Source organism: Zonotrichia albicollis, chromosome Z (assembly GCF_047830755.1).
Source record: "Zonotrichia albicollis isolate bZonAlb1 chromosome Z, bZonAlb1.hap1, whole genome shotgun sequence".
Taxonomy (NCBI): domain Eukaryota; kingdom Metazoa; phylum Chordata; class Aves; order Passeriformes; family Passerellidae; genus Zonotrichia; species Zonotrichia albicollis.
This window is the reverse complement of record NC_133860.1, coordinates 42,572,487-42,595,900: the sequence shown is the minus strand read 5'-3', so window position 1 is coordinate 42,595,900 and position 23,414 is coordinate 42,572,487. Positions and strand designations below refer to the sequence as shown.

Here is a 23,414-nt window from a genome sequence, read left to right as displayed (position 1 = left end):
TTTCGTCATACTTGACTATTCAGATTAAATTCCGGGTTCTCATGGGAAAGATACTCTCTGCTACACTCAGCATAATCATGCACAAAAGTAAAAAGTTTGCACATACCTCGGCTAGAATGTCTGTAGGTATGGCTTCACCAGCTACTCCACTAAGAAAAGCACCTGGACTTTGTATTTAATTTGCTAACATAAAAATTAATTACATCCCATAAATTACTTCCCTTCTAACGATGGAAGCATCTTACCCAAGGAAAACTTTGCTGTGAAAAAAAGCAAACAAAACAGCAAAATACACCAAACAAAAATCTCTTATTGTAACTAACACTATCTCACATCCATCTCATCCCCTCCTTTCACCATCCACTATTAGGTAAGATCTTACAAACGAGAGCAGAGATCCTGCTCTTCTACTAACCATTCCTCTTATCTCTGGGGTTAGAAACATTTCCAGCCTGGAAGGAGTTCACAAAGTCCCTCACAAAAGTGTGAACTCAGTTATGGCTGTTTTCTACGCATTCAGGGCAGTGTAAGATCTCTGTATCTCGTGCCTCCTACGTTGGCTTGTGCCTAGCCTTATTGCGTAGGACAAGAAAAAAATTTCAAAACATAGTGCTTTAATCTTAGATATTTCAGCGTTATTCTGAATATACTTTCTGTAATAAAAAAATAAAATATCCGCAAGAAACTAAGTAATACAATATTCTAAAGTACTTCTGAAAATAAAATTTTCCAGTATAAACCAACCCATGCTCGGAAGCCACCTTATTTCCAGCGATAAAAGAGAAAATAACTACGGTTATTTTTAAAAGGGGAAATAAGCCGTATAGCCATTTTCCTTTTCCTCTCCTCCCGTTATCTCTTGTCGCAGGAGTATTTCAATGCCCAGTTTTGATACTTGCACTCAAAGTCGTGCCTGCTCCCGAGGAAACACGACTGGCTGCGGGCACCTCCGGGAGCACCCGGGTATCCGCGACACTCAGGCCCGGCGCCGCTCCGGCCGGAGCCCGAGGCGCGGGGAGACGCCCTCCCTGCGCGGCTGCCGGAGCCCCGCGCCGTGCGGCCGGCGGGCTCGGGGGGCGGCGGGGACCGCGACTCTGCTCGAAGAAAGGCTCCCCCCGGCCGCAGGGGGCGGCGGGGCTGAGTGAGGGGGCGCCCGGCGCCACCGCGGCTCTGCCTGGCAGCGGCTCCGCCGTCAGGTGGCGGTGCCCCGGCCGTGCCAGCGCCGCCCGCGGAGCCGCCCGGCCCCCCCGCCACCGGGCCCCTCGGCCCGAGCCCCCGGGCCGGTCGGGCCTGACAGCGAGGAAGACGGGGGGGCGGCAAGGCGCAGGAACGGGGTAGAGGCGGCTTACCTTGCTGAGCACCCCGCAGAGCTCAACAGGCAGTCCGAGCTCGGTCTCGGGGTCCTCCTCGGAGCCGGAGGAATTCCAGCTCTGGTTGTCCGACATGGAGACCGGAGCCGCAGCCACCGCCGAGCTGGGAAAGAGCCGGAGCGGCCCCCGCCCACAGCAGCCTTCTTCTGCCGAAGGGACCGGAGCGCCGGGCTCTACTCGAGCGGGTGCCGCCACCGAGCGCCGCCCGCCCCTGCCAGCGACCGGCCGGCAACCAGGCTCGCAGCCCCGGGATCCCCTCGCCGCGGCCCCTCAGACCCCGCCCGCGGCCAGAGCCACAACACCGGGACAGCGAGGGGAGGAGGGGCGAGCGCGCGTCCGCCTGCTGGGCACCCGCTCAGCGCGCTCCCGTCGCCGCCATCTTATGTGAGGCGGGCGCTCATCGACAAGCACTCCACCCCGCCACGGCGCGCCGCGGGAGTTGTAGTCCTGCCCCGCGCGGCCGTGAGTCCGAGCGCCATTGCCCCTCCCCCGTGCCGCAGGACGTGCTGGGAGATGTAGTCTCACTCCGACGGAGTGCGGCCGCCATCTTGGTTTCGTCGTTCTGGTGCCGGCAGCATCGCCTCAGTGCCCCCGGGGAAGGGGAGCTCCTCTACCAAGGGCGACGGTGCTGCCCGGGGCGATGTTTGCTTTGTCGTTTGTGCAGAGGTATTCGCTTTATCTTTAGCGAGGCGAAGGGTCTCTCCGGCTCTGCCCGCTTTCAAGGGCGAGGAGATATAGCCTCTCTTGCTCGCCTCAAACCGGCGGGACTCGGAGGACAGTTGAGGGGGCTGAGCGCCAAGTTTTTCCCTAATCAAATATGGTGGAGGCGGCGGGAAGGGGCGGGAGGGGAACGAGAGGGAAGGGCGAGCCGTTCGGAGCCGTCCGGGCTCTGCCTCCCCGGCGCCGCGCAAGGGGTGGGGTGGGCAGGGCAGAGCCGGGCAGCCGTGACGGGTCAGCGCTTCGGCTGCCGGCTTCTACGCGTGTCCTGGCTTCCGTTTATTAGACTGCTTTCGTAGTTTGCGGAGAGAAACGGTGATTTTTTTTTTTTCCCCCTCCAACTTAGTCTGAACTATGTGTTTTCGTCGATAGTTATGGGTGGAGATGTATTTGCAGGATGGGGAAAAAAAAACCCCATCTGTGCTGTACCTGTCACTTCATGGTTTATGAACAGCGAATATAGTGATTTGGGAAAAACTTAAGGTTTGTACTAACTCATGTCCTCTCTCCTGATTTCTTGGGCGGGGGAAAAGTGTGTTAAAGAATGTTGGTTGAGGAAATTTCGGGTTGGGAAGATACACTTTTGTTTCTGTTGTAAGAGCAGTGCTGCACAATTCTGTTTTCTCTGACTTCTTCCTTATGACATATTGTGTAATTTTCCCGTTAGGCTGTTTGAGAGTTTCCGTTGAGGATTTTTTTTTTTTAAAGAACATTGTCACACCTACTTATATGCATTCTCTATATATAGCAGTTAAAAGTTAAATAATATTCTTGCTGCTCAAAGTCTCAGATATAAAGATAATTACAATGAAGGCAAAACTGAGGATAATTCAAAAGGCAGCATAAGTGTCCTATATTATTAGAAATAAAACAAAAAAAATAGTCACAGACATCTTAATATTTTCATAATCATTGCAATGTACAGGAAAAAAACTTTTACAGAAGTCTACTGTGAGTGCTACTTTAGACAATTTGCCAAAACCGAATGTTTTTTGATTCACTACGTGTTTGGGAAGAAACCAAGTGCATTTTTTTCTCCTTAGCGTTCGTTTTTATGTATTGTATTTGTGAAGCAGGCTTTGTAAGTATTGATATGTATGAGAATAGTTTATATGTTGTTGAACAATAGCAATACGTTGTTGAAGTTAGTTGGCATTACCTGTAAAGCCTGTTGTGTTTTCCCAGCTAAATTCAGAATGAACTGCTTTTCAGGAGTAGGAGCTGAAGAAACATGTCTGAGCAAGTCCTTTTAGCAGTGGCAGTAGCATGTACACAGACATTTCCTGTCATGCTTTTTCTATTCACTTCGTTACAGATGAAGGTTGCTTTTTCTATTCCCCCTCTAGAACACTGAATCAATCAAGTGTTACATACTAAAAATGCATCAGGTAGATATTTTTTCAGGTCGTTTGACAAACATACCCATCCTTTTTAGAGAGAGTATTTGTTTTATTGATTAATTGTGGCTAGCATTTTACAAACTTGAAGTGAAAAAGTATTGAATGCTTAAAGGTTTGCATTTTCAGCTTTTCATATAATGCATTGGCTATGCTAGGTAATAGATTTTTGTTAACATCTGCCACATGCTTCCAATGTATCTTGTTTCTCAACACAGTGTCACCAGTTTATCTTCTTCCAAAAGCTGTATTGCAATTGTGAATACCTTATGTAAATTACCCTTTCTTTCCAATGTTCTGACCGTTTTTTAGAAGCATAACATATTGTCTGTCACTCTTAATGAGATAAGGCCATACCCTTTTCAGCAGCAATGGGGTGCAGTGGGAGTAGATTTGTAAAGGACTGGTTTAGTGCTGAGGAATTGAAGTTCTTAGATACGTTTTGAGAAGTGTTTTTTTTCAGACTACAGTAGTTTGATCCCTTGGAGGGCATTACATTAACAATTGTAGTTTAGCAGGTGTGCTCTGGAAAATCAGTCTTCCCGTTATGTATTGTTATAAAAGAATCAGGTTTGCCTGTGCCAAGACCAATCTAGGATACAAACCAAAGCATAGAAAATGTAGAAAATCATACTGGTATCCAGATGCACTTTCTCCTCTTTAGCTCCTTCTATACCTTTTTCACTGAACCGTTATTTTGTGATTTATTGCTGTGTTTGTTCTTTCATAGCAAGTGTCCCTGTACTCAGTCTGTACCCCTTCTAGAGTCTTAGGGATTGCAGGAAGTTGCAAATTACTGTATTAAATGTAAAAACCTCACCTTTATTAGAACAGCGTGACAGATAGTGTTCTGTATCAATGTTGTGTATGCTACTTGTAGTACCAAAATTGGGAGCGCTGTGTTTTGCTGCTTGGAATGTCAGTCATAATGAGCACTGTCAAGTGGGTAACTTCATGAATACCTATTTTTTTCTTCTCCCTTTTTATGTATCTTTTTTCCACTCCCATAACTTCTATTTTAGGGTGTTAATTTTATGTTTTTAAAACAGAATCCTCACCACTTTCTTGTGTGTTCATGCTTAGCATTCTGTTTGTTCTGAAATTTAAGACTGTTTTTCTTAGGAGGATCCTTAAAGGAACTTTGTTATGCCACAGTGTATTGCCTAATAGCATAGACTCAGAAATAATAATGATTCAGACGCTTTATTCTAAAACAGCTTTGCTCTCTGTGAATCACTGTATTAGGCTTTTATTTCTAAGTTAAAAAAGTAAAAAAAAAAAGGTATATGAATCTGTTGGCACTAAATATGTCTGTAGAAGCCAGGTTGCAGATAACTACACTACCTCTGGTGGGGCTTTTACTGATGAGTGTTCAGTTCCTTCATTATTTTCTTTATGGATTAAACTACTAAAGCCTTTGTTTTCAGTAATCTAGAAGTGCAAGGAAAACTTAGTTTAAGACTTGAGATAAATCTTTGAATTGAAAAGGTCATTTAAAATACTGGGTACAGGCAGAAGATACCATGGTTCTTTACTCTTCAAATAAACGTACATGTTCTAAAGACATGAGTATTTTTTGACAGAGAAACTGAAAGGTTTCTTTTGACAGAGAAACTGAAAGCAGAATTTAGAACAGAATTGCTTTGCATCTTGCCTACAGAAAATTGATAGGCGGTTAGTATTCCACTTCTTTTACTTGGGTTACTCTTCACATAAGCAAGGAAATATTCAGACAGTTTGGTGAATGGCATAAAATATTTTGACATTTATTTTTGAATATTGTCAGAAGCAGTGTCTATTAACTGTTTACTTTAAGTATGAATTATTTAATGTTTAAAAAGGTGGATTTGCCTGTAATTTGTTACATCTAAAAGTCAGTGAGTATACAGAACCTTGTTTTTTCAGGACTAATTCCAGGCGCTTGTATGGGATTTATCTTTTTGTAAAATGCTGAGTCATCTGCTGCTTTAAAAGTTCTCTCATTTCATATGTGTCAGCTTGAGCACTTGGAATTTTCACTTCCATGAATTTGGCCCAGTTTTGTCTTCAGTATTAATTTATCATGTGCTCTGGCTTATTACATTTGTAAAGATACTACATCTTTATTGAAAGATTCCTTTTTCTAAAGAACTTGTTTGTTTTATATTTTGAGAGCGAGAGAATAGTGAAACAGTAGTTTTGAGCAGACTAGCTGGGAATCTATGTGGTTAACACCATGTATGTTAATGTATATGTATTAAATGACAACATTCTTGTGCACTTCCTCCTGCCAGGTCTTTTCTTGTAAATCATTACAGGATTAGAACTAGCAGGAGTTTTTCAGGAAGCCAAGCCTCTAGTAAAAATCAAACCCCCTGTGGCTAATAGGGGTTGAGCAGATAGTTAGAAGGACAGTCTGATATGCTTTCCTGAACATGCCTTTAAATAAAGGAATCTCTGAAATATATAAATTGAGAGAAAATAGGAAGTTTATTGGGCTCTTGCTACAGTAAATGATGTATCAGATTTTGATGCAATGTTTTTGGCGGGTTTTATGAGTTTTACAGAAATTAAGAAAAATATTTAATTTAGATGCTTGTTTTAGGCATCCTGAGGATAATAATTAAAAGATAATTTGGGAAAGAGTCTCTAATATTTGTGTTGCTATTTGCAACATTTATTCAATTCTTTTTTGCATAACATGGAGACTTACTTAGGATAATTAGGGTGTAAAAGACAGTCTTTTATGTCTGTGCTATATGTTTTGATTCTTTTGTTCAGGTTTTGAGCTCTGGGCTCAGTTGACAATTGTGTCTCCTCGTAACTTCTTTGCAGCTCACATTGTCATGAGAATATGCAATAGCAAACATATCAGAATTGATGTTATTTAAAAGGACAGGTACACAACTTACATGCACTGAGCAATAACTCAGTATGCAAATGAATTATTTTTCAAGCTTTTCCATACTGGTGTCATTTTCCAGCCTTAATAGTTCTTCCCATGTTGTTAACATGGTCAACAAAAGATGAACTGTTAACATATTTTGAAAATGTTAATAATGTACATAATAGCACTACGCCTACTGAACTGAATATTCTTATATACAAATATAAGACTATTATAAATGTATACTTTGCATTGTTTATATTTATATGCAAAATGTATATTTTGCATTATTTTATTACATGGAAACTGTAATTTAAAGGCATTTAACTTTTCATACTGTATACAGCGTTTATGTTGCTGGAATTGGAAGATTTTAAGGAAGACAAGCTGGAAGAGTTGCACAGGATCAAATACAAGTAATTTCCTTTAGGTTGGTTCAATCAACTGCTAAAAAAATGCTATCTCTGAATGAAGGTAAAGGCACTTGAAATTAAATTGTTGCTCTAATTTTATTGCTGTTTCTCTTGACACTTTCAAATACTATATAACCCTGTCTTAATAGTTTAGTTTCTGTGCCTGATGCTAGAAGAGCTTGATTACAGTTTAATTAGTGATCTTTTCCCACTTGTAGGCATGCCAGCTTACTCATGGAACTTTCTGCACAGTAATGGTATTTTGTGGTTCTTCTCAATGTTTTTTCTTGTTTGTTGGTTTGCTTTACATTAACCGTTGACACTCACTGCCAAAGTCTTTACATTTAGAAATCCTTCTCTAGCAACTGGAAAGTTATCTCCTTCCACTTACATATGATTTTCCTGCTTCCCCTAATTCCCCAGTCACAGGAATAATAGGGTTTTTGCTACATTGCTAAAGACTGCCTTCACAGATTCCTCTGGTTTCACACACTACTTGCTCACTGTGAAACTGAGGGCGATGTCATCTTTTGTATGAGAGGAAGCAGCTTTGTCTTGCAACAGCTTCTTGAGGTAACAGCATGCCAAAAGTATGTCACTCTCTGTAGACTGTTTCGTTAGATTCTAGTCCCTTACCCACTTTTTCCAAATTTTTTTAGTGAAAAAATTGTCACCACTAGCTCAGTGTTTTCTCTATCCTAATTGAAACAGTTACAATGTTTCTCCATTGACATGTTGTTCACATTTTGCAGTTTAAAACTCTGCTGCTTCTCTGTTACATTTGATTTTTTTCATTTTCACCTGTGGCAAATGAGCACTGATTTTATCTGACAGTTCCGTATCAGTTGTCTTATTGTAGCCATTGTGATTAATTTCAGTGTGTTAAATGTTTTATGGATTTTTTTTCAGACCTGTTAATTTGAAACCAAGGTAATGTTCAGGTTCTCTTCATATTAAGCAGGTGGAAATTTTATCACCTGTTATTCATGTTTTCCTTTCTGTACACCTGTAAGCTCTGGTGGACAACAAATGTCATGTCCTCAGATACATATTTTCTTCTTAATTTCTGCTAAGATATTATTTGATATTTATACTTTTTCTTATCTGAGTCTAGCAATATATTTTGTTCCACACAATAAGCTGAAAAGATGAAATTCACCAGGTGATCACCATTTATGAAACTTTATAATGACAATTATTTTTTCCATCACTGTGATTATCATGGTAATTTTTTTTTATTGTTAGATGTGTAACAATGAGATAGAGAAGACTTTCTTTTGACTAACATAAATTAGTTTTTAAAGCCTCAGCTATAAACTCAACCTTTAAGAGTGCTCTGAATGAGGAAGGGGAAAGATTTGTACATGTTAGGGAGAAAGACACTTTTAGGAATAAGGAACAGCTAAAAACATTTTGAGAAGCAATCTTGTGTTCATTCCTGTTTCTTGAAGGCAAGGATGATAAAAGAAGCAGGGAGAATAATGAAGGGATATTTACTTTGATGAAAATATTCCTTGGAAATGTTGCTCATTACTTACCAGAGATTGCCAGTAACAGTGGAATTACTGGGAGCTAGTTTATACAGGGGTGCTTATAAGCATGAGATGAAATTTGGAATGTTGTTTGGGATGCAGTGCTTTTTGCTTTGATTGAAGTCTGGCAAACCTGTTCTGATAAATGTGTATGTTAACTGTAAGAGATTGTCCTACTGCAGCTGAAAAAATCTTTGAAAATGTTCAGCATTGTAGTCTTTTATTTGATAAATATACATGCTGTGAAGCCACTCCTATTCCCAGAAGCTCAACTGCAACTGAAGGATTAAGAGCAGGGTCCTGATCTCTACATCGATTTAAGTTCTTTGTAATACAATGCACTGTATATAAACACAGCATTATGTAACTGATCCTGCATTTTTCATCAGACCCTATAAACAGTAATGTGAATTAATAGCATATGATTGAAATTCAGATATTTTTGACAGAACATTTTTTGTGAACATGGGTTTCTTTAATATCTTGTCTTTAGTTGGCTAGTATGTTTCAGCAGAAGGACCTCAGGAAAATATGAATGTTGCCATCATTATTTTTTAGAAGTTATTCATGTGGTTCTTTAGTAAAGAAATTCACATCTAAATGCAAAACCACATAATGACCTTCTTGTGTTTGGTTGCTAATGAGGCCCACTTAAGTCCTGGCACGGGAAAGGAGCATTTAAAGGAAAAATGACACACTCTTAGATTTGTGTATTTTGTGATTAAGAAAACTGGTGTATTTGCCTAAAAGGGTGGGGCTTCTCCAAATAGCGAGGGTTCCTGTCGCAGGCAGCAGTGTAAAGTTGACGGTTGAATGTCCATTCTGCATGACAGTAAAACTGGAGTGGTTTATGAGTCAGTGACTTGGGATAGGAAGAAATGGTTTCTGTATGCTTTTTCAGTAATGAATACATGTTAAATAATTTACAGCCTTATCACACTTGGACTTTTTGACAGGGCCTCTTGCAGTATTACAAGGGGTAATGGTTTTACTGAGGAGGATTGGTATAGATCGGATGTGTTTTTACAGTGAGAGTGGTGAGACACTGGCACAGGTTGCCAGAGAAGTGGTGGATGCCCCATTGCTGGAAACATCTGATAGCAGGTTGGACAGGGCTCTGAACAACCTGATGTAGTTGAAGATGTCCCTTGGTTGGAGTTAGTGACTTTTAAAAGGTTCTATCCAACTTAAACTATTCTGTGAGTCTGCCTGTTTGAATTTGACGAAATAAGACCATTGTTTCATGGTACAGAAGATGAAATTTGCTTTCTTTATTTTTTTGAGATCAGTTAATAACTAAGCAGCTCACCGTATCATAAGAGCCTATTGAGGATTCAACAATTTACTTTCATAAAGAACAAAGGAAGACGTCAGAAGTTGACATACCAGAAGTATCTGCATGTATAAGAAATTACAGATGACTGTAGTTGAGTAATAAGGGCTTGGTAAGTTCCACTAGTTGGATACCGTGACACAACACATTAATGGCAAAAAAAAAGTACAAATTTTATCCTGAATTAGGGTTTTATTCAAAACTTTTAATTGAAGCCATCTGTTTTTAAAATATGTGTTTTGACACAAACAAGGTCCTGAATTTGAGCTAGAAATTACTGGAAAGGATTCTACAGGTTGACTCAAGCAGGGATGATGACCAAATGAGGGGTGGTTTTCTTCAATTTAAAGATATTGTAATTTTTTTTCTTTAATGTAATAGGGGGCAGTATTTTGTGTTTAAGGTGGTAATGTTTCATCTGACAGGATAATGCACAGGTATAAATGTCATGTTCATATGTAAGGTATAGTGAATGTCCATTCATATAAAAGTATATAATCCACTTCCTCTAAAGTACTAGCCTTTACTTGAGGCTGCTCTATGCTTGTTTCTGTAAGGGAGGTTTTAATGGAAAATGGTTTTAATTTAATAAGAAAAGAGTCTTACTGTATCCAAACACTGATAGAGTTTTATGTAGTTTGATGTGGTCTGTGTGGCAGGTCAGCTACTTTGTAGGAATATAAGTCTTCATATTTACGATAAATAAAACTAATGACGAAATCTAATTATTGTTCAGTTGAAACATAAATATTTTATTACTTTTTTTCAGATATTAAGTCGTAAAACAGGTACTTGTTTTCAAGAAATACAATGGACAACATGAAAAAAGTTTCTAACAGCTCTTGCAATGACGGACTTCTACTTAGAATGGGCCTTAATGATAACAAAGCTGGAATGCAGGGTTTGGATAAGGAGAAAATCAATAAAATCATCATGGAAGCTACCAAGGTTGGTTTGATTACTTATTTCCTAATGCTTTTTTTGTGGTCCAATATTTGAAAACCCTCCCGCTCCCTTCCCCAAGTTGTATCCCTCACGTGTGTATATGGATAGTATCTTCTTGGAAGAAATTTATATGTGGGAAGGAAGGAGAAGGGCCATAGTTTAGTGTACTTTAGAGTATTGTTGTATTCATCAACAAGGACATGAAGGATGATAACTGAGTATATGCTTAAGTGCTCCTTTTTTGTCCAAAGCAGTACATAAATACTACAGCATTTGCCAGAGGTAATGGTGGAGGCTGCAGCTTCCTCTTTTTCTCCGCCTTTCCATTCCTTTTGTCCACCCCATCATTAATCAGTCAGCCAAGCAGATTTACTTCTTTTGGTCACCTTCCTGTAAGTGATGAATTTGATGTAATCGAGTTTTTACTGCCTGTCTTTGTGACTGTCTTCTCAGCACTCAAGAGAAGTGGCCAGTAGTGTACAGCTTTATACTAAAGATCACAGAGGCCCTCACAACTCTTCAAGCCATTGAAATACTTGTCATCCTGGTTGTTATTGGAGAGTTGCAATAGAACAGTATAGGGGTAACACTTTATCTGAGAAAGTCAGGGTTTTCTTACTTTTCCTTCCACAAGTGTGTATTCTGTTTGGTGTCATCATGGCCCAAGATTATGTGCTTTGACGTTTTCCTCATGCATTCCATGTTGACTAATATTGCTCTGTAGTGATCTGCAGTGGTGGGGCAGAGGGAGAAAGGAGGAGAGAGAGTGAAAACATGCTGCAAACAGTTCTTATGTAGCAAGCTTTTTCCTTTTTTTGCTTGCAGTTTCACATTGATGATACTTTATAGGCTATCAGACTTTTTATTGACAAGTTGTTTCTTCTTTATATTGTGTTCACTCTCTCTTGAAAGCAGTGCTTTGTCAGACATATCCCAGAGAATGAACTGTAAAATAAGCTTTCAAAGCTGACATATAGGCATCTAATTACTTGAATATATTTCTGTCAAAAAAGTGCAAGAGTTTATAATTGCCAGATACACATCAAAAAATCCAAAAAGAAGCATTGATTATTTTCCTTAAGCTTTTCTATAATCTTTAAAATGACACCTACAGACACTACCCTCAGCTGTACTGCAAGGTTTATGGCATTTCAACTGGGAAATAATGCAATAAATGGAAAAAAAAATTAAAACTTACTTAGGATCTCAAGAATTGTGTTACTTTCCACACCTACATTTGAGTACTCATTTCTTTCAGTGGGTCTCAGCAAGTCATATTTGATAGCATAGGTGAGAAAAGATAAAAGGGCATATCTGATATTCAAAGAAAACACACCCTAATTTTTTTAAATTAGATATTTCTACTAATGAAACGTGATATATTGCAGCTCTGCCATCATATTTTTTATAGTTATTATGAAAGTGGATATTTTTGCTTTTTATATAAATGCTTGAATCTGACTTGTCTATGGCTGAATCCTTGGTATCAGTGACAGTTTGGTGGTTAGACACTTTGACCTAAAGATGTGTTCATTTTTGCAGGTTTTACCAAGAAGTTCAAAATAAGTCTTTTCTTGCAAATATTATTTCACTTATATATAAATGTAAGCTGTAAGCTAAGACATGTTGCAAGAAAAACATTTTATTTCCTACTTTTGAATTTTTATCTTTTCTACTTCATTATATACCCTCCTTTCTTTGTTCTGAATCAGGAGGGAAAGTCACATTACACATTCTGTACATGATTATTTTCTTTTTTTTACATCTGCTTGTATTCATGCCTTTTTTTTGAAGGGACAGTTACATATATGAGAGCAATAGGAGATTTTATACTCATTTGGTTTTCATCATCCTCTTCCAAATAGCTTGTGATTCTGCAGTGTCCTTCAAGATTGAATGGCCAACAAAAAACTCAACATTACAAGTGAATTTGACTTATACAATGGCATTATATATTTCCATATTTCTTAAGCTATGTGGAAGTCTGAAAAAAATGCTAAGATAAATTTTAATTAGAGTTTTGTACTCCATACCTTGGAGATATTGCAATGAGTAGTTTGATTTTTATCTATTCTTTCAAAATTTTTATTGCCAGGTGTTAGACTAAATAAACATACAAAGTTCTCTTAATAACTCCTTAAACTCCTTTGAGCAGGGGAAATATATGTGTGTCATTTGAAGAGATGTAAAGAACCAGTGGGCTTTTTTGTGTATTTTTATATGAAAATCCAAAGCAGGCATTAGAAACCATCTCTGTGTTTTATGTTTTCTTTATTTAAAGATCAAATGTGGTTGCTTAAATACAAGGTAAAGACAAAAAAGAAAAACATAGTGTTTTTGTGATTTTTTTTCTTTCAGGGTTCTAAATTTTATGAAAATGAACTTAAGAAAGATCAACAAGTTAACCAACGAATTGAAAAAATGATGCAGCTAAAAGAGAAAATCACAGCCCAACAGCTCTTGAAAGCACAGATGCAGGTACTAATCGTCTAATGACTTACTGGGGTCAATGTTGAATCATAAACATTTTGGTGTGTTCTGATTTATTGCATTAAATTCTGCCAACAGGCACGATGTTAAACTACCATTTGATGTTAGACCTGCAAGGAAAAGTGCACAATATTTTGCTGGTGTCATCTTAATATTAACTTGCTAGAAGAATAGTTTGTAAAATTACTTTGAAATGTTCTCTAAATGAGTGAAATGAAACAAATTAATTCCTATGTTTCCAAGTCTGATGAGTTTGAAGTTCTTTCATTATGATTTATGTAAAGGTTTGTTAAATGCTTTGTTGGTAAGTATCATATCACTATTGTGTTTAGAATTTACATATATTTGTGTTCAGTGGCCTGCAATGGAATGAGAAAGATCAGAGTTGTCAATAATATGCTTTTTTTAAACCAATTAATGAAAGTCATCATGACAAGCAGTCACAAGAAATGCATGCATCCTGAACTAGACAGATGAAGAGACTATTTTTCTTTTGAAATGCTAAAGGTAGATAGTAGTCTCCAAAGTATTACAGTGTATGTAATGTTAAAAGAAAGGTTGTACACCATACATTAGTAGGCACAACAGAGTTAAAATTGTTTGTAGGAGCTGAATTCCTTTCCATTTTCTTTTGTGCTGTGATTCAGTCTTTAAATGATTGCTTGCTAGTTTTCCTTGACAGGATTCCTGTTTTATTCACTGTGCATAGCAGATAATGTTCACTGAGGGGCAAATTATTCAATATTTACTGTTGTCCTTAATGTTCGATGGGTGGTCCCAAGCTTTATTTGTTGAACTCTAGTCTAAATCCAGTTTTGAATGCAGAATTACTGATTTTCTAATAGAGTTTTTTATTTTGTACACCACATACTGTCAATTCTTAATTCTTGCAATATTCCAGCAAAGTAGACTGATACTTTTTTTGTTTGTAGATGAAGAGCTGAAACGCTTGAAGATTAAACACATCCTTTAATTTTCAGTGCCATTTTGAGGATTAGAGGTTGAGGTCTTTTTGGTGTACAACTATTTTGGTTCAATTCAGGTTTGCAAATCACTTCCATACTTTAGATGCCAGTGTTTCAAATTTGTTCCAAGAAAAGTTCGCCATTCTGAGTGCCTCTGAAAAGTTTGTTGAAAGCCTGTATGTCACAATTGTTTTTAGTGAATCTTCAACATAGATTAATTATGACTCTGCTTGTCCAGGTTTTTTTGAGTTAACTAAGGTAGCTTTTAAGTAATATAATTACAGAAAAAATGCTTCTGTTTCCATCCTACCTTCACCAGAGAACTATTTATTTTACCAAGAATAGTGTGTCTTATAGAATGGAATACATTAATAACACAAATTTTATAAATAATGTTATTATATAGTTGTGTAATGAGAGAATATAGTAGTGTTGTGCACTTTGTGGAAACAAAAAAAATTCAATTGCTTTGTCTATCTTCATGTTGTCTTTTTCAGAAATTGATTCATTGATATTACAATATAATTTTATGCTCTTTTAATGTTTCCTATGAAAACTGGTTTCTACAGAGGAAAAAAGAAACTTAAGAAGATAAATTCTCTTGTATGCATTTTACTGGGACCTGAGTTTCAAATTCCATGCTTTAAGTCTTTATGCTGCTTGCTGAAATAGCAGACATCTTTATTTCCAATAGATAAATTGCAAAGTCAGCTGTCATACTACATGAGAAATGTCATTAGAGGAGTATAATAGGCACACTTTTTTGCTGGCTAATTTTAGATCTTTGCTGCTGTAGAAACATCTTGAAACATTGGATTTTTGTTCTGTTCTCTGTATGCACATAAACTCTGGTATATGATTATTGTTGCCCTCATTCTCCCGGCACAAATTCTGACCATTTTGCTCTCTCCTTTGCTTTCTTTTTATTTGTCATATCCTGAATTTTTCTTTCTTGTCCCACATCCACAGTCAGATCACTATCCGTCCTCTTTACAAAACAGTCCCAGATTCCTCATTGAAATTGTCCCAGAGTCCTCTTTGAAATTTGTGAACTTGAAGCCAGTCTTCTCTCTGTCTATTTGATATTCTAAATATCTTGCCCTTTTTCTGTTTCTTACCTGCCAGCCACATCTCCCCAGGCCTCCACCTTTTGCTTTGCAAATCTTTGTCTTGTTTGGTTTTCTTAATGATTGTTGTGTGTTGTTTAATCATCTCCATTCAGTTATGGATATAGTCAGTTCTTATTATTTTCTCTATTGTTCTTATCTATTGAGTTTTTTAGGTTTTCCTTTTAGTACTGCGTTCTGATAGGAGTTTTTAACTCTTCTTTTTAGTACTACGTTCTGCTAAAATTTTAAGTGGGAAGTATTCTGGAATTACAAAGGTATCTGTATATCTACCTCTAAGAACACAGCATGTTCTCATCTTCAAATGAAGTCTTGTTTGTAGGACGGTTAGAGGCTCAGTATGGTTTCCTAAGCTGCAGTTGATTTAAGTCCTGTAAAACGAAAATGTCTCCACGTACTGGACTTTTGGACAAAATCCTGCTTACATGGTGGCAATAGTAATATGAATAAAATGTAGATTCTGCAACACAATTCTAATGTTGTTTTTGCCATTAGAATGTGTGGAACTCCTTGAGGTTCAGCAGTAATTTGTAATAAATTAAAAAGTGTACAGCTGCTACCAGAGTTGGAAACTGCTGTACTGATGTTTGCTGTTTTTATTCATCCATGTTGGATTTATCTCGGATGTTTATTCTGTAAATAGTTGCCATTGTCTTGCTTTTATTCACTTTTTCTGTCTTGCTTTGAAAACTTACATATTCTACTGTGGGATAAGAAAAAAAGAACAACTCTTCAAATTGTCTAAAAGTGTTTATAAGGAAAATTAAACTTCTAATTATAATTTGTAGTTTTTGATTGTTTGGTGGTTTAGTTTGTTTTTTTTGAATCTAGCTTGGAAATATATATTAAAAAGTATCTCTACTTGACAAAGGTTTATTGAAAGCAGCTTTTAAAAACTTGTCAGCCTGGCTTGCATGTGAGGAATTACTCCACAGATTTTAAAGAGAGATTTTTTATGTGCCAAGAATTCTCTGAGTAGATCTGGTTGTGTTTGGTTTTGGCATATTACTTGTATCTGTTTCTTTCACTGAAGAGTAATCTTTTTGTATTTCTTATTGGTTTAATGTGATTTTGCTTCATTATTTAGATGTATATGTTAGCTAACCAGTAAGTATGATGTTAGCAATATATTTAGGGAGAAAAGGCAAAACAGAAATTTGTTATAAATGTGATAAATTTGAAATGCAGAAGTTATGCTACTAGAGCAGCACTTGATACTATCTAATTAAACTATTTGAATTTGAGAGCAACCTAAAAATTATCTGTAAAGCAGAATTTAAAATAAGGATGCTTTTGATGAATTGTGACATTAATCCTTTTGAATTAGTAATATAGTGGAAATAATGTAAATACCCCACTTATGTGTTTGTTTTTTGTTTGGTTTTTTTTTTTTCTTTGAATGTCTTCCCCCTTGTGCTTTTAATTGTCTGAACTAGTTTTCTCAGCCTCAGAGAACATACTGTGCTCTTCTCTATTGAGTAGCCTAGTTTAAGGCTCTGGTCTAGCATTTCATCTCTCATAGCAACTTGGAAAAAAACAAAGAAAAGACTTTATAAATCATTAATCAGCAATTTAAATAAAACATTCCAACCTCTCTTGCCTTGGTTCAAGTGTTTTGAGCTCAAAGATGTTTCTCGTGGATAAGGTTTTTATGTTTTTTTATTAAGCAGTTCTGTTGAGGGAAGTATAAGAGAGAAGAACCATGCAAATTGCATGTAAACATTCGTCTCCAGGGCCATAAATGAATTAGTCAGTCCAGAGACATTTCTGTACTGGTACCCTGATGTCAGGAGAGTGTGTGTGGCCTTGTGCCTGCAAGCAAATTGAAACTTTGGTTCCTTTTTGCTAATTCCATTTCTTGCTGTGTTACCTTGTTGTGAAGCCTATCGGGGCTTCTTACTAGCAGTAGTAGCCTTTTGTTGTGTAGATTGAGGTTGCCTAATCAACCTGTGGTTAGGTAATCTTATTTTGATAGCACATTTTTTTGGCTTTTTTCTTGTATTTTCTCTTACTTCTAGAATGATGTGTGATTCTGCTGCCACCATGATCATCATAAAAATCCCATGTTAAATATTTAGCCATTTTTCATGACAGCATGGTTCACACCTCATTCATAGGTCAACAGTATTTCTGGAACAAATGATCTGCATGACTTTTGGTAAAAACACAAGCAATTTAAGCACAATCAAAGTTCTTTGTAGAGAAATCTGTGTCATAACACCATGGAGCTGATGAAGCCATACTGCTCACATAGACATACATCTTTAACATTTGGAGTGAACACACTTGTGTATAGGCTATTCTGATTGCACTTTTCTCAGCAATCGAGCCTTATATGGTTCCTGTGACAAAAGTTGAAGACTTTGCAGCTGTGGCATTTGTCTGCCCAAGTAACTCCTACATATGATTAAGCTGTTTTTCCTGGAAATGGCTGAACACCTGCCTGCCCATGGAAAGCAGTGAATTAATTCCTTATTTTAGTTTGCTTGCATGCACAGCTTTTGCCTTCTGTGATAAATTGTCTTTATTTCAACCCCTGGGTTTTTTCATTTTTATTCTTCTGACTTTTCCACCATGGGGGATTGAGTGGCTGCAGGAGCTCTGTTGCCAGCTGGGGCTAAACCACAACAGCTGTGGTTTTTTCCACTGGGTTTTGGGGTCTTTTTTTGGACCAATTGCTGCAGCAGCATTCTCTCTGAGAGCAAGTTTCCTCCAAAGCTTAATTGGTTTTTTTTTTTAGTTGGTACTGGTTTGGTGGGGATTGGATTTGTTGAGGTTTTTTTCTCTAGCTATATGCAAGATTCATCTGAGTTTTAAGATAATCTATACTGTTGCACTTCTGCCAGGTTAGTAGTATTTCAGTTACTGATTTATTCTGTTCAGGTGGACAAACTTGTGATAGAACTGGAACAGAACCGTAACCTTAGCAGTACAATTGTACATATTGACATGGACGCCTTCTATGCAGCTGTGGAAATGCGAGACAATCCAGAGCTGAAGGAAAAACCTATAGCAGTGGGATCAATGAGTATGTTGGTAAGGCTGAATGTTAAACTAATACAGAAACCAACTGCATGAATCCTAAGCCTAATAAACCATAAAACAATAGCAGAAATAAAATTACACTGTATTATATGAAGTGTGGAAAACCTAAAAATAATAAAGGAAACAGTAATTCTTAGACTTGACCATGTAAACTGGATTTTTCAGTAAAATGTGTACTTATTAAAATTTAAAGTATGTAAGCAGATTGAAAGGCAGGAGGAGGGGGAGTGAAAATGTGTATAAACTCTTGGCTTTTTCAGTCTTTTCTGTATGGATATGTGATTAGAACTTTTATTTTTATTTAGAACTATTTAATTTTAAACTTAAAGAAAAGTTTGATTACTGAACACTAAACTTACTTAATCTCTCTTAAGTCCACCTCAAATTACCATGCTCGGAGATTTGGGGTACGTGCAGCCATGCCTGGATTTATTGCTAAAAGGCTATGTCCCCATCTAACTATAGTACCACTAAACTTTGAAAAATACGGCAAAGTGAGTAAAGAGGTAAGTCTGAAAGTGGTCTCTAACCAAAAGTGAGTGTACTTGTTTTTAAAATGTGTCCATAACATCAGCTCTAGATAGTATGAAAAGTGATAATTTAAATATTAAATTCTTCAGTAATGTGGCTTTAAACATAAGTCTAACAAAATATTGGTGCTTTTGGACAAGGAGATGAAAAAGCATTGCACTTACCCAATTATCAATTCTACTGAAGTTAGTAGCATTGCTGATTGAAGTTTTGAAAATCTCTTGTTGTATTTTTCTTAAAAGTTAAAATCATGAAACGTAATCTAGTTAAGTAGGAAGTTGCTAGTACACAGGAGACATGGAAATGATAATTTCATGTAATGTGTAATCATACTTTTGAATACTAATTACTGGAGAGAAAAACAAAGAGCATTAGTGACTTATAAATGCAGATAGAATTTTTTTTTAAAATAAGGGACTACATAGAGCAAAAGAAATATGGAAAAAAGAAATCATGTTTTGCTTTAATCGAAGCAGTTTTACTTAGTGCCAGAGGAAATAGTTGTGATAGATAAAAGCCTGTTTAAAAAAAGGATAAGAGGTCTTTTATACATTTTAAATCAAATTAGTGCATGACACAAGTCTCCTGACTTTAAAAAAATTGTGTCAGGCCTTCTTTATTTTTATAAAGCAAAAAATATACAAACATAAAGTAAGATATTAGTTTATTTTTTTCACTTCTGAAAAAAAGAGAAATAAAAAGGCATATATAAATATGCCATATTTCACAGTAGTTTTGAACTTACGGATCTTGGATTTCATGATATTTATTTCACAATGTGTATTTCATTTTTTGTTTGATAGGGTAAAGTATTAAAATATTAGAGATTTGGCTTGGTCCAGATTTTTAGTTATATTTTTCCCTTGGGTTTTGGATTGAAAATATTTAAATTTATTTCATTTTGTCTTTCAAAGTTCATAGAGAATCCTATCTCCATTCAGTTTCTGAAGGATGAAGTACATGTGGACGAATGTTGTAATACCTAAGGACTTGACTCAAACTGATAGGAAAAACATAGAAAAAAACGTAACACAGTCAGATTTTCCCCCAGGTTTAAAAAAAAGAGGGAGGAGAGAAGGTAGAGCTTTTATTTTGACTGTTTATTTTATTACGTTTCCTTCTAGAGAAATGGACTTATAACTAAGGGTTTCCTAACAGATTTTGCCTGGGGCATTAACCACTGCTCTGAAATATTTTCTGTAACTTCAGTTCAATTACTGTTACTGATGGGTTTCTTTAACCTTTGTATATGTGATGTCTGACGCACTGAGCACAGAAAACTGCATCAGTTTATTCATGTTGCTGAGTTTCCAGGTTCTCAGAGTTTTATTCAGATGGTTACTGCAGTGTCAGTTACTGTAGTGTCAGTGAACCTAGTGGCTGTGCAGTCCTTATACCTTAGTGCCCTTTGCTGTTAAATACACTGCTCAAAATCTGTTTCGTTCTCACTTACTATTAATATCTCACTTCTTGAAGAAGCATTGCCATAATTTTACAATATCAAGAGATAATTTGTATTGTCAGTATCTCTAGTATTTATTGATCATCTGGAAGTTTCAGAGTACATTTGTTTATGTCCTGATTTTGTGTCAAGATCTGCTCTTAGAGCAACACGGCTTTAAACTTTTACTATGTGTTTATCGAGGTTAGAGAAATACTGGCTGAATATGATCCCAATTTTATGCCTATGGGCCTAGATGAAGCCTACCTGAACATAACAGAGCACTTGGAGGAAAGGCTGAACTGGCCTGAAGATAGAAGAAGGTTCTTTTTTAATACAGAAAGCACTACAGGAATAGGTAAGCAACTTACTTTTCATGAGGTCACCTGACACTGAGACAGAGTGTTTCTTTTAGAGATCTTAGGCAGATACACAGTTTGCTGTATCAATATAACAATCATAATCTGGACTCAAAAATCATATAAAAGAACATGAGTCGGTCCCTCAATCCTCAGAGGAAGCAGATGAAGGCAGAGGTGTCTCTGGCCATTGGGATGTCCCAGGTCTCACTGTCCAGTGACAGCTCTGGTCCCTGATCTTCCTCAGGACCTGTCAAAGGTGACAGAGAGACAGCGTTGGGGCTGCAGGCAGGCAGGGCTGGGGGGCTGCAGGCAGGGCTGGGGGGCTGCAGGCAGGGCTGGGGGGCTGCAGGCAGGGCTGGGGGCTGCAGGCAGAGCTGGGGGGCTGCAGGCAGGGCTAGGGGGCTGCAGGCAGACGCTGCTCTGGGAGCTGCAGCTTCTCAGTGCCGCAACAGGGTCATGAACAGCACTGGGCTGGCCGGGTGTTGGGATATGCAGGAGGGCAAGGAGCGGAGTGAACAGGGCAGCAGAGGATGGCTGTTTGCCTTGTGAAATGGCATAAGACATGCTGACCACATTACATGGGATGGGGAGCAGGAGTTGCCAGCCTTAAACTTCAGATGAGCTGCACCCACTGAAAGTGTAGATACATCAGCCCTTCCATAATTTGCCCTCTCATATATTCTCTACATCCAATTTAGTTAGTTTACAGATTACCTTTCTCTACTGCTCACCTGCGAATAAAATGTATGCTGCTAATGACTTGGACTTGGAGAATTTCTTTTCTTTTAATGAGAATAAAATGTTTGAAAAGTGGTGCTAGATTTTCTAAACCAAATGGTGCGGTTTAGGTCTGCGTTACAATTCAGCTTGATAATTTTGGAAATAAGCAGCAGGAGCACTGCAGGATTTTAGAAATGTTTGAGATATTACTGGATTTCACATGTATATCCACTTGGGAATAATGGAAAAGAAGTAGTCATATGAATGATTGAATGATGCACAAACTGGAATATTTATTCTACCTGTATTCAAAATTTCTAATAGTCATTAAGAGGATAATCAAGTGTACACTACTACGGAAAAGCGTTGATAAAATAGAAAGCAACAAACTTTTCTTAGTCATAGTCTTTACAAAATCAGTGTCACTGATATGTAGCATGTGCTTCTTCACACTTGCCTGATATCCTTGTTCCTGACAAACAAGTGCTCAGTGGGTGAAACTGTAATCGTAATGTTTGTAGAGTCAGATAAAGGACTGCTGACATTACTTTTCTACTATGACTGCAGTTGAAAATGAGAAGCTCACCAGGCTGATCATTCTAGAACTAGATATTCTAGAACCCTAATTTTATGTGGAGAATATTGAAAAAAATTCTGTGGAAGAGAGCATATGGCCTCCAACCTGATATAAAACAAAAATAATTATAAAATCTCAGTGGTTTTGCTACAGCAACAGGCCATTAAACCTTTTGCTTTTCTGGAAGTTATTTCCAGTCTACTAGCCAATTCCTTCAATCTCAGCCAAGCTCAAATCATAGCAAAAACGAAGCAGTTACTTCTCTCCAATGTTTAAACAAAAACCAATGCAATTGCTTTCTCTAAATAAAGATAGAAAGAAGTAAAACTGCTTATGAACACTGAAGCCAGTGAAGAAGGAAATCAGTCTATACGGACGCATTAATCGTTTGTATTCCTGTCTAACTTAGATAAAGATTGTGTGAATATGTCTGCCAAATTTAACGAAGGTGAAGTCTCTTCTTCACCAGTGCTGTTTGAAGACAACACATCTCTGATGGATGACGAACATGAACAAAGAGGTCTATCAGTGGAAAACTCAGTTGTCTTTGGAACTTCTGCAGAGGAAGTTGTGAAGGAAATTCGCTTTAGGATTGAGCAGAAAACTCAACTGACTGCTAGTGCAGGTATTCAGACACATAGGAATAATAATTTTTGTATTTCCATCATGTCTTCTATTTTCATCTCAGAGGGCATTAATTAAGAATCTACCCTTGCCACAGTCTCCTGCAACAAAAATATGAAGATCTTTGAAGGTCTGCAAAGAATGTGACTTTCAATTATTTCAAGAGATGTCATGAATATCCAAACCATTACTGTTTATTTTCTTTTTTACTCTTTTTTAATCATTGAAATGGTTATGTCATCTTTTTTCTTCTTTCTACTTGAGGTAAGAATAAGCAGTGAGGAAGAATGACTAGTACACTTGAGCTAATCTTAGCACAGGTGGTTTTTCTAGTGCATCATGTAAATTGTTTTTGTCAGACGGTGTGTCATAGTTAAATCTCACTGATTTCTATACTGCTTTTAGTTTGAATAGCAGATGTGTGCTGTTTTGTGTTTCTACCTTCACACTGTTCCTTGCTTAAAAAAATATCAAAATTCATTAAAATGTTAGTCCTAGAAAAGTACATATATGCTGAAGTTAATGAACTCTTTAATAGCTTTTTAATATTTATCAATAAAGTTCTGTGTCTTGACTTCAGACAACTCACTTTTAAATCTCAGCTGTTTTGATTGACTAAAACCAGTGTATGTCTCTAGCCACATTTGGATGCCATCCAAATTGCTGTATGAGCCAGGTCGGTGAGGCATCAGGCAATGGTGAGCTTTATGAAGCAGCTGCAGAGGGTCAGGAAAGTGTGGAATGTAAGCAGAGGCAGAGAAACAGCTAGTAAGAAGAAGCAGGATGAAACCCCCTCCCATGTATGTTATCTCATGAATAATAGCAGAATAACAGTTTTCTTTACTGAAGTTTTGTCTTCTTAAGGATAAGTTAGTGTATAGAAAACAGGTGTTGCTTTTACAAGTGCAAATAGGGGTCTTAAGCCCCAAATTAAAAATAAATAGAAGGGTAACTGAAAA

The 23,414-nt window shown here is 37.5% G+C and overlaps 2 protein-coding genes across 16 annotated transcripts in view; one reads left to right on the top strand and one right to left on the bottom strand.

Annotated features, from left to right (window-relative positions):
- CERT1 (ceramide transporter 1) overlaps window positions 1-1,896 on the bottom strand; it is an 82,037-nt gene extending 80,141 nt beyond the window's left edge. For both annotated transcript variants that reach the window (XM_005488302.4, XM_005488303.4), the window contains exon 1: window positions 1,350-1,896. In XM_005488302.4, coding sequence (XP_005488359.1) covers window positions 1,350-1,445 — 96 coding nt within the window. In that variant the 5' untranslated portion in view covers window positions 1,446-1,896. The remainder of the gene's footprint in view (window positions 1-1,349) is intronic.
- Window positions 1,897-1,898: 2 nt separating this feature from the next.
- The window catches only part of POLK (DNA polymerase kappa), a 32,766-nt gene continuing 11,250 nt past the window's right edge, over window positions 1,899-23,414 (top strand). Inside the window, exons 1-9 of one of the 14 annotated variants that reach the window (XM_074533250.1) lie at window positions 1,899-2,036; window positions 6,697-6,780; window positions 9,585-9,740; window positions 10,398-10,576; window positions 12,932-13,051; window positions 18,039-18,191; window positions 18,575-18,706; window positions 20,377-20,530; window positions 22,241-22,456. In XM_074533250.1, the coding sequence (XP_074389351.1) occupies window positions 10,439-10,576; window positions 12,932-13,051; window positions 18,039-18,191; window positions 18,575-18,706; window positions 20,377-20,530; window positions 22,241-22,456 (913 nt within the window). In that variant the 5' untranslated portion in view covers window positions 1,899-2,036; window positions 6,697-6,780; window positions 9,585-9,740; window positions 10,398-10,438. Of the gene's footprint in view, window positions 2,037-2,258; window positions 2,571-6,696; window positions 6,825-9,579; window positions 9,741-10,397; window positions 10,577-12,931; window positions 13,052-18,038; window positions 18,192-18,574; window positions 18,707-20,376; window positions 20,531-22,240; window positions 22,457-23,414 lie in introns of those variants that run through there. The other 13 variants (XM_026794309.2, XM_026794312.2, XM_014267947.3 and 10 more) reach the window with 13 other exon arrangements.